The following is an 11,577-nucleotide window of genomic DNA, read 5'->3' as shown; positions in this document are numbered from 1 at the left end:
TGAGTGCGCGAGATTGAGCCGCGATTGCCGGCTCACCGTCGCACGCTTTCACTCGAAATACAGCATACGGATTTTATCGCCCACGGACTTTCTAGGGAACCTGACGGCAAAGGCGACGGCAGAAATGCGCCTGGAGTTTCCATATAATTGGTATTGCTATAAAAAGACCAGTAAGTTTAGCAATTGATCCACTACGGTAATAGCATGTAGAGTATTTCATCAATGACAATACACATAGATAAAGCAACACATTTTTAATCCCTTTAGAACAGCGGCCTCCATCGCTCGCAGTGACTAGCACGGAATTCCTGCGTCTCGTTGAAGGTATCGTGGCCCATCACCACCATTGTGGGAGAACTGCGCGTGTACGGCGGCCATTGCTGGTTGTTTGGCAATTCGGGAACCCTGGGAGAAGAGAAATATTGTGTTTGTCACAGCTACATATTGCCACCTGCAGTAGTGGACACAATGCAAAGAGGCAGGAAATGTCGAGGAGAACAAGGTGCGCGTGCTACGCTTCGGCGCCGCTCGATAGCCAGTTGCCCTCAATAAACGTTGCCAGTTCCATTTTAAGGCACGTGACAATATTTGCCATTGTGGTAGAAAATAACGAAAAAAAATGACAAAATCTCAGCAGGGCCCAGCAGCGCTGTATGTGCTTTTTATACAGCCCCTGTAACTTCCGGTGTCCCTCGGGGTAGCGTCCTGGGACCTGTTTTATTTATTATTTACATAAATGACTTGCCTGCTAGGTGTCAAGTAAATATACGTCTTTTTGCGGATGATTGCATCTTGTATCGTGAAATTAATTCTAATGATGACCATGAAATTCTAAATAATGCTGTAGAGTCGGTCTTCATTTGGTGTCAGGAGTGGCAGATGACACTAAATGCACAGAAATCGGTAACATTAACAATAAGTAGAAAGAAACAAATATCGCACTTCACCTACACCATTAATAACACGCCTCTGACTAGGGTTTTAGAGCATAAGTACTTGGGTTTAACGTTATCCCATGATCTTCGATGGAATACGCATGTTGAAAACATTACATCGACTGCACTAAAGCGACTCTTCTTCCTGAGAAGACGACTTCGCCTGGCACCACCCACCACCATGTTGTTGGCTTATCGCATGATTGTTCAACCAATCCTTGAGTACGCTAACATTGTTTGGTTTACTTTCACTAACGAACTTATTGACAGACTAAAGGGGGTGCAGAGAAAGGCGTTAAGGTTTATCTTTAACAAATACAAGCTAATTGACTCACCAACTAGCTTACTAAAGCAATCTGGTATGCTAACCTTACAAAATCGAGCAAAACTAGCCCGACTGAAGTTCTTGTATTAATTAATTCATGGCGAAATAAACATTGAACCATCTAAAGTTATCTCTTTCTCCCGTACAAGACCTACACGTCATAAACATCCTCATACCCTTGTTGAACGCAGGTACAACTCAAACTGTTTTAAATACTCTTATTTTAATCCTGCAATCAGGGGCGCTATAACGTAAAATGATTCCAAACCGTTTTTATTCCAAACTCCTGACGTCAAACTTACGTAACCACCGACGCAAGCATCGGGCGGTGACCCGCAGCGTTGTTTGAACAACCCAATCAAACACTCTCCTCGTTTATAGAATGTCACCTTTGTTCGCTTTCAAAACCAATAACATTGTCTACACTCAGCGGTTTTTCTTATCTAATTGGCTGACAAGAGGTGAGGAGCACGCTCTAGTGGAGAGGGTTTCGATGGGGCCGAGCCAGCACAGTGAAAATAGATAACCGCATGAAGAGGGTGGTGCCGGCTTCTCCGGTTGGTCCGCTTCGCCTTACTTAGCTAGCGGTGGCCGGTCGAAAATCGAGGCGGCGTGAAACGGAAGGATAAGAATGCCGCTAAAACGGATCCTCAACAAGGAAGAGTTGACAGAGCGATGTCGTATGCATGCCGAAAGGGCTCGATAACGTTTTACTGCCACGCAAAAAGGTTTTTCATGCGCAAATAAATACATTCTCACCGGCAGGTACGAGTAGCGAGGGCCTGAGCGATCGGCGGGCAGCCATCTTTGATTCCTTTCGGAACGGGGCAGTCTGTGGCTATTCAGAAAAATTTTCAGTTTTCTTCGGCATATTAATGCATTTTTTTCGCGTACACGTCACTTTGACCTGGTGACTTTTCGCGGTTTTGTGACGTCGCGTGACAGACAGGCGAAGTGGGCGTAGCCAGAAAACATTGGACCTACTGGTGAAAAGAAATGGAATCAGGAATGATTATTTTTCTTTTGTGCGGTTTAATCATGCATAATCAGTGTGTACACGTTATATCAGATGGGGAGCTATTGCGGTTTTCGTGACGTCGCGTGACAGACAGGCGAAGTTGGGAGCGGCCCGAAAATGTCTTGACCAATCGTGGAGGCTGATTGCAGAAATTGGAATCAAAATAGTTTGGAATCATTTTACGTTATAGCGCCCCAGAGAGTGGAACCAACTGGACCCTTCAGTCACGAGCACTCAGACTTTAGAAAATTTTGTAGCATTGGTCGAAGAAATCATACGTGCATAGCTGTTCATCACTAATCTTACACCTCATTACGTACATTTTTGAACTGTATTACGTTCTATGTATTCTGATTTCGCACTTGCGTCACAATTGTGCCCCCTTTCTTTTTGCTGACTTAGTTTTGTTTTACTTACTTTTACTGTGTTCCAAGTACTTTCGTCCTTTATATTGTTACAGTTGACTTGATGAATAATTATTGTAACACTGTATTGCATTGTGTTTTACATACCTGTCTTATGTATCTTTTACACCGTACTCATATATGTGCCCTCCCTGCTATGATCTCGTGTGAGATCAGCAGTATTGTTAAATAAATAAAATAAAACAAATTTATTCACAAATACAGCAGATCTTCTTTGGCCGAAACGGGACCGCGAAATAAATAAAACAGTAAATAAGAAAAAGTAATCCTTGGAGCAGAAATAAACAAAACACGATCCTACACAATACATCGAATATAAACCAGAAAATAATTTTTACATAATGTGTAAATAATTTGTACATGAAATACAAGTTAATAGACATTACTATTACAAAAATAATACACAATAAATGAGTACAATAAATAACACAACTTACAATGACATGCAGCCAGAGCGTACTATACACAACTACCAAATAATGTTATTGAGCTGATTGGAAAAATTATCGGACTCAAGAAGACTAACCGATGGAGGGTTCCAATCATCCTTTTATGCTATAGTTTGAGTAAAAATGGGTACGAATGATGTGTTCGGTTGTGTCTCGTCTTTCTAGTAGAGAGGGGCTTTACACAGTTTGGTACATCCATTGAGACTTCACCAAATCATGGTTTATGTTATAATGATAGGCGACTGATTTTCTGTGTTTTTCTAACGTTGGAAAACCATTTAGTTCAACAAGGTATGTCGGCGAATCATGCGTTCTCTACTTGCCAAAAATAAACCTAGCCGCTTCTCTGTGTACCCTCTCTAGTTGGGTCGCACTTTTTTAGCGCATGTGTCCCAAATAAAGGCAGCATATTCAATATTGGACCTTTAATAGTCATTAAAACTTAAACTTTCCGTGTCTTTAGTAGCAGACAGTTCCCTTTTAAGAAACCACATTTTTGTTCAAGCAGACGTGTACATGTTTGAAATGTTTGCTTACTCGCAGAGTGTTTTGTTAGAGTGACTCTAAGATATTTGTACTGATCAACTTTTTTAATAGTCATTTCGCGAAGGTAGTATGAAATATTGGTTGGCAATTTGTTTGGTTTTTTTCAAGAGAATAGTTTTTTTTTTCTTTATTATGCTCCATGCCCCATTGCTGACTCCATCCATGAGTTAGTAACGAGGTTTCTTGGAGTAAAGAATGATCGTTCACTAAACATACTTCAATAACAACGCCGTCAGCTGCAAAAACGAATAAATATGTATTTAGGTACGACCTTAACTAAATCATTAGCAAAAATGTTAAACAATACCAGACCTAACATACTACTTTGTGGTACACTTGAAGTAATACTCAAAACAGAAGAAGAACACCTGACCTCAACACACTAATTTCTGCGTGTTAGGTATGCATGGATGTATTTCATAATACCTGGCCGAAGCAGACCTATCAAACACTCTGGAAAATTCATGCACTATAGTCACAAGTTGAGTTAGTGTAGACATGGCTCTCCTTAATAGATATTGACATGGTGACAATACATTATTATTTGATAACAGTTTGTCAACGTAATCTGCGACGGCATGTTGTAATAACTTACAGCTACTGATGATAAAAAGACGGCTGTAATTAGTTAAAGAACAGCGGTCTCCCTTTTTAAAAAATGGGAACAACGCGTGCTGTACACCTATCAGCTGGTATCCCACCACAACAGGGCAATGTTTTGATAGGCGGGTGACGAAGTCTATTACTTGCTCTGCATAACCCTTTAGAAGCGCATTGTATATTTTATTCGGTCCCGAAGATTTTTAAGGATTAACTTAATTTAGAGTAGCATCCCTAGAACACTGTCACGGATTATCAGCACTTCTTGTCGAGTTGTAGGTAAAATGAAGTGTTAAGTTTGTGTTAACGCTCTTCCGAAAAGAAAAAAAAACACTGTGGAAGTATTTGTTAAAATGATTATCTACGGTCAATTTCACTCGTTATAAAACAATCATCAAGCTTAACTTTCAGTATTTAATATTTATTTTCAAATAATATAGAGCCAGAACTTGTCGGGATCAGACCGAAAAAAAATCCGGAAGGGCTTTATTAAAAAGTTATTTCTAATGTCTTTAACACTCTTTAACAATACTTTTTCACTTCAGGAAATTATGATGTACTAGTTATGAGCTCCCTTCGAAGCCTGTTAATTTTACGCTCAGTTTGGGTAATCTGACAGCTAATCCATCGAATGTTACGACATTTAGGTTTTTAATACAGAACTCTACTGTTGCGAAAGTGCAACCAGTAGCTCTCAACATCGCACTTACTTGTGGCAAGGTGTACATGAACATGATAAATTATTGCAACATTTCTGCTGGACTAAAGCCCCTTATTGTAGTTGATTACTTTTTCTAATTACTGTACTAGCCGTGTCAATCCGTAGCAAAGGAGATTAGTTTGGCGTCTGAAATTCCAGATTCAGTGGGAACAAATGCTCTAGCAAACGATTTCGTTACAAATACAACATCAAGTATTGAAGTCTTACGTGTGGCTTCCTTGAACATTTGCTCAAGGCTTAGTGAAAACATTATGCCTAAAAGTTTGGCACATAATTTAGAGTGTCCATAATTAATACCACTCCAGTCAATTGCTGCGACGTTAAAGTCACCTGGTAATATTATGTTTTTGCTACTCTGCCGCAAGAGGTGAACATAAAGCCAGCAAGAAAATATGATCATCACGATCTGTTCATCGATACACCACACAGAAAAAAACATCAGACAAGAACTGAGAACTTCAAAAGCAAGCACTCATACGGAAGAAATCGCTTAGCAACTGATATTTCAATGCCATATTTCCAACGAACGCGACAACGCCGCCACGAGAACCGGTATAGATGACAGACAGGCGTCACGATCTAACTTTTGAAAATGGCGCAATGCAGCCAAGACTCATTTATCACCCACATTTATCGGTCACGTGTGAGCAAAACGCTTACAGTTTGCCGATTTCGTTAACTATTATTCGTGCCTTTAAGATAAGTAAACGAAGCTGGTGTTGCCCTAAGCACGAGCTGCGTTGATCAGCGCTGTAGCCTTGTTACACTTCTCTACGCCCGTTGGTAAATCATTCCAGTAGTACAGCGTAGTGTCAATACGAAGTTCGTTGTGAACAAGAGTTGCCTTTTTAGCGCTCTCTTTATATTGTTTAGCCGTTGCCCAACGAAGCCTTCCGTTACGCACAGTGCCAGCACAGTAATCATTTTCCAGATAAATGTTGGTTTCCTTCAGTTTCACTCCCTGATGTAGCACATCGTGTTATTGAGCATGTTTTTAAGTGTTTTATTTATGACGTGACTAAAAGGCTGTCAAAGCTTATCCGTTTCTTCCGTACAACCACCACGCACCTGCCCGGAGGTGCCAAACAGCGCAGCGAACAGCGCCAACAGAGGAGCCGTGACGAAGTCGAGAGCACTCTGCAGCAGAGAGGCTCCCGCCACGGTTGAACCAAAAGTAATCTCTTTGCTGACTACATGTGCTTTAAAATGAAAACACTGGTGGCCGAACAAATAATTGTTTGCTCACTATTAATAAAGTCAAAGATCAGAATGGAGGCCATTTAGAAGGCCAGTGTAGCAAGCGTACATGCACTCCCATGTTTGAGAACAGCACGTTCCTAGGGAAAAGGAAAAACTAAGAGGGTGAGCGAAATGATGGAGCCCTTCTATAGGTAGAAAGGTTGGACATAGCTGTGTAAGCGAATCCTCTCGTGCTTTATCCGGAACAGAAACATAGTTTTTGCAGATAGGCTATGATTTTATCATTTATTTTGTCACCGTAATAACAGGACAAGCAACAGCCGGCAACACAGCAAAGCAGCTCCGATCGAGCATCACGTCTTCGTCGTTGTCTTCGTCTCTCCTCACCGAATCCTCCGCGGCGCGCAAAATAAAGCGCCAGCGAACGGGAACCGCACAACACACGTAAATGCACTGAATTGCCGTGCCATTGTTCCCCCCCCCCCCTCAAAAGCATCGGCCCGATGCTTTCGAAGTAGGGATGGTAGACGATCAGCGTGCGTAGTATGGCTTCATCCTAGCCACGTGGACGATGTCCGGTTGTGGTGTACGGCGGGAGTATCGCGTGGTGCTCTCTGGAACAACCTTGTAGTTGACGTCATTGAGGCGTTGAAGAACCCGGAAAGCTCGGAAATAACGACGGAGAAGTTTCTCCGACATCCTGCGTTGGCGAACGGGACTCCAGATCCATACTTTGTCTCTGGGGTGGTAGGTAACTTCTCTGTGTCGGAGGTTGTACCTGTGAGCATCATCGTAGTGTTGCTGACAGCGAATACGCAGGCGAGCTATCTGACGAGCTTTCTCGGCACACTGAGCATGTTGGGCAGCATTCACTGTGGTAGATTCGAAGGTGTCGGGCAGAAGCATTGCGTCTAACATTGTGGTAACCTCGCAGCCGTGAAGCAAGCGGAAAGGAGTAAATCCTATGATTTCTTGAACGGTGGTATTATAGGCGAAGGTTACGAAACGAAGAACGCTGTCCCAGTTCTTGTGGTCCACGTCGACATACATTGAAAGCATTACAGCGATGGTCTTGTTGAGCCGTTCGGTTAGGCCGTTCACCTGTGGATGATAAGCAGTCGCCCGACGATGAACAGTGCTGCTAAGGGTCATCACTTCTTCCAGGAGTTGGGCTGTGAAAGCGGTCCCTCTGTCGGTAATAACCACTGCTGGTGCACCATGGCGGAGGACGATAGCATGAATGAAGAAGTTGGCGACGTCGTTAGCAGTAGCTCGTTGAAGTGGGCTTATTTCACAGTAACGAGTGAGATAATCTGTCGCAACTATTATCCATCGGTTGCCTGCCGAAGATTTAGGAAATGGTTCAAGCAAGTCCATTCCGACTTGTTGAAAGAGTGCCCGAGGGGGTTCGACAGGTTGTAACAAGCCAGCTGGTTTTATGGGTGGTGTCTTGCGCCGCTGGCAGTCTCGGCAACTCTTCACGTAGTGCTTGACGATACGAGACAGTTTAGGCCAGTAGTACTTCTGGCGGATACGTGCGAGAGTGCGCGTGAAACCCAAATGGCCAGAAGACGGTTTGTCGTGACAAGCATGCAGGATCTCTTCTCGGATCGCAGATGGCACCACCAGAAGATCGGTTTCAGAGCTGGAGTCAAAGCTTTGCTTGTACAAGACGTTGTTGCGGAGAAAAAACGACGAAATTATGCGGCGGAATGCCCGTGGTGGCTGCGTAAGTTGGCCCTCAAGGTAGTCGATGAGCGGGCTAATCTCCAGGTCATCACGCTGTTGCCAAGCCAAGTCAGACGCTGTGACGGCGCAGAGGAAACTGTCTTCTTCAGTTAGTTCAGGCGGAGTCGTTTCTACAAGAGCGCGAGAAAGACAGTCGGCATCTGTGTGCCTGCGTCCCGACTTGTAGACAACTGTAACGTCGAACTCCTGAAGGCGAAGACTCCATCGAGCAAGGCGGCCTGAGGGGTCTATGAGACCGGCAAGCCAACACAACGAATGGTGGTCACTGACTACTATGAAAGGTCTGCCGTACAAATATGGTCGGAACTTGGATATCGCCCACAGCACAGCTAGACATTCTTTTTCTGTAGTCGAGTAGTTCGATTCGGCCGATGACAAGGTACGACTAGCGTAGGCGATCACTCTTTGTATACCTTCTTGCCGCTGCACAAGGACGGCGCCGAGACCCACATTGCTGGCGTCCGTGTGCACTTCAGTGTCGGCATCTTCGTCGAAGTGACCTAGGATTGGAGGACTCTGAAGTCGTTGTTGTAGGTCACAAAAAGCGCGATGTTGCTCATGGTTGCAAACGAAAGCGGCATTGTCCCTTGTGAGAAAATGCAATGGCTCCGCTATTTTCGAAAAGTTGGGTACGAAGCGACGGTAATACGCACAAAGTCCTAAAAAACGGCGAACCTCGCGTTTGTTCGTAGGCGTTGGGAAGGCAGCAACAGCTCGTGTTTTTTCAGGATCCGGGCGAATTCCATCGCAGCTGATGACATGACCAAGGAATTTCAGCTCCTCGTAACTGAAGTGGCATTTTTCGGGCTTTAGTGACAGGCCTGCAGTTCGGAACGCATCAAGCACTGCACGAAGACGCTGGAGATGCTGCTCGAAAGTCTCCAAAAAAAACGACGACGTCGTCCAAGTAAACAAGACACGTTTGCTGTTTAAGACCGGACAAAACAGTGTCCATCATTCTTTGAAATGTCGCAGGAGCTGAGCACAGGCGAAAAAGAAGAACCTTCAATTCAAAGAGTCCGTCAGGAGTAATAAATGCGGTCTTTTCCCGATCACGGTCATCGACTTCGATTTGCCAATAAGCACTACGCATATCCATGGATGAAAAATATCTGGAGTGCCGAAGTCGGTCCAGCGAGTCGTCAATGCGAGGGATAGGATAGACGTCTTCCTTTGTGACGTTGTTGAGTTTGCGATAATCAACGCAGAAACGCAGTCTGCCGTCTTTCTTTTTAACTAGCACCTCTGGTGACGCCCATGGGCTTGTAGATGGCCGAATGATGTCGTCAGCAAGCGTTTGCTTGACTTGTTCTCGAATGGCGTCTTGTTCTCTTCGAGACGCACGATAGGCATGTTGTCGGATGGGTCTTTCCGCAGTTCGGTTATAATTCTGTGCTTTGCAACGTGTGTCTGCTTGATTTTTGACGTCGTGGCAAAGCAGCCGCTAAAGGAAAGCAAAAGAAAGCGAAGACGGTCTTGCGGTTCAGCCGATAGCTCGGAATTCACGTCGAGTTGAATTGTAGACTGCTTCTCGTCGTGCAGGACGGACGAAAGTTCCGCGAGTGAGAGGCTGGTTCTCGCGTCACCGATTTCTTCGAAGTAAGCGACAACAGCGTGCCTCGTGAAATGCTGGTATTCGCGACTAAAGTTCGCAATTAGGATTTCAGCAGGTCGTTTAATGAGTTAGAGGAGGCCGCGGGCGACGCATACTTGACGAGAGAAGAGAATGGACACATCGGTTTCAACAACTCCAAGGGCAGTTCGGTCCATGTCGCTCAGTACGGTAACCAGTACATGGAACGAGGTGGTACGGTGACGGACTCAGAGACACGCAACGCTATCTTGTGCTATTTGCATTCGTGCGAGCTCGCGTTACGTAAAAATGATACCAGCAGCTCTCGAAGATATATAATGGCCCCGTATTCTCTAAGAAAGTCCATTCCTAAGATGAGCTGCCTGGAGCATTCTCGCAGCACGACGAAAGATCCGATGAAGGCAGAGCCGCAGATATGCACTCGGGCAGTGCACCTCCCAACCGGCGTCACGAGATGACCACCCGCAGTACGGAGTTGGGGACCATTCCATGGTGTGGTCACCTTTCGGAGCGTAGCCACCAATTCACCACGCATAACGGAGTAGTCGGCGCCGGTATCCACGAAGGCGGTGACCTGGTAATTGTCGGCGGTTACGGTAATATCGGCGGAAAGTCCTGCGTTGTTATGAGAAAATGGCGCGGAAGATAAATCGTCGTCGTGAACTCGTCATGTCGGAGGGTGTTTAAACAAAAAAAATTTAAACAGTTATTATTACACCAGTGTTGTCCACAGCCCCACTAGTAAGCCCTTTTTTTCGGCTTTCTAATTTTCATGTGTTTACTGTGTTTACCTGTTTTTGCAACCTGTATTAATGTCTTTTTTGTTTTTGTTTTTATGTGACCCGAGGTTAGCATTTGTTACCCCCCCCTTATGTAATGCCCCAACAGGGGCCCTTAAGGGCAAATAAATGATGATGATGAGGACGATCAGCAGCGCCCCCACCCCCGGAGGGCGCTGTCCTCAGTTTTCCTGACGTGGGCGTGTACTTGGGGACCTAGTGCAAACATCAGGGAACCTGGAGTAACGGCTAGGCGACATGATGCCCCGAGGAGATGGTGAACGTGACTGGTGTCTTTCTGCGGGAGAACACGGCTGCTGAGAGGCCAGGAACTGCTCTATCTCGCGTGGGCGCTCACCATTACTTGGTCGACGCGCATTAGGGTGAAATTCCTGAAGGCCCATCCTCCGATAAGGGCACGGACAATATAGATGGTCCGCTTCGCCGCAGTGGTAGCAAAGTGGCCGGTTGTCCGAGGTGCGCCACAAGTTTGATTTCCGCATGATATCTAGCGGGCCTACGTCCTCATACGAGTTTACATTTGTAGCGGGAAATTGACGTGGCAGAACTGAAACAGGGGAAGGCAAACGTCGTCCCGTAGATGGTTGAGGACTCCGTAAGGCTTCGGAATAAGTCAGGACTGGGGCTTCCGCTCGCGTTGGCGCCAATGGTTGGGTCATGGTCCTGATTTCGTCACGAATGATGTCACCAAGCGCAGTGACAGTCGCCTGACAAGAAGTTTTGCGAACTTCCTCAAGTTCTTCGCGCACAACGCTTCGCACAAGCTCTCGGAGTGCTGCTAAATCATGTCCGCAGGTGAAACATGACACGGCGGCGACGGTGCTTTGGTGGTCGTACTGTTGGGAGCGTTGCTGTAGCGCTCGTTCCATTGTCGTTGCTTCATATATGAACTCAGCGACGGTAGCTGGAAGGTTGCGCATGAGTCCAGCGAAGAGTTGTTCTTTCACCCGTCGCAGTAAGAGACGAACTTTCTTTGTCTCGGCCATACCTGGATCAGCTCGTCGGAACAAGCGCGACGTGTCCTCGACAAACATGGCCACGCTTTCATTTGGCTTCTGAAATCGACTCTGCAGAGCCTGCTCGGCCTTTTCTTTCCTTTCGGGGCTACTGTAGGTCTCGCGAAGCTGTCGTCGGAATTCTTGCCAGCTAGTGATGGAGCCCTCATGAATCTCAAACCACGTACGAGCGTAGTCTTCGAGGGCAAAGTACACGTAC

General features: G+C 45.5%; 1 protein-coding gene across 1 annotated transcript in view; it reads right to left on the bottom strand.

Annotated features, from left to right (window-relative positions):
- Positions 1–239: 239 nt before the first annotated feature.
- Positions 240–11,577, bottom strand: part of LOC119465181 (acetylcholinesterase) — a 30,973-nt gene continuing 19,635 nt past the window's right edge. The window contains exon 3 of the mRNA XM_037725979.2: positions 240–405. Within this exon, the coding sequence (XP_037581907.1) occupies positions 264–405 (142 nt within the window). The 3' untranslated portion in view covers positions 240–263. The remainder of the gene's footprint in view (positions 406–11,577) is intronic.

Source organism: Dermacentor silvarum, chromosome 9, assembly GCF_013339745.2.
Source record: "Dermacentor silvarum isolate Dsil-2018 chromosome 9, BIME_Dsil_1.4, whole genome shotgun sequence".
Taxonomy (NCBI): Eukaryota; Metazoa; Arthropoda; class Arachnida; order Ixodida; family Ixodidae; genus Dermacentor; species Dermacentor silvarum.
This window is presented reverse-complemented; position numbering and strand designations above follow the sequence as displayed.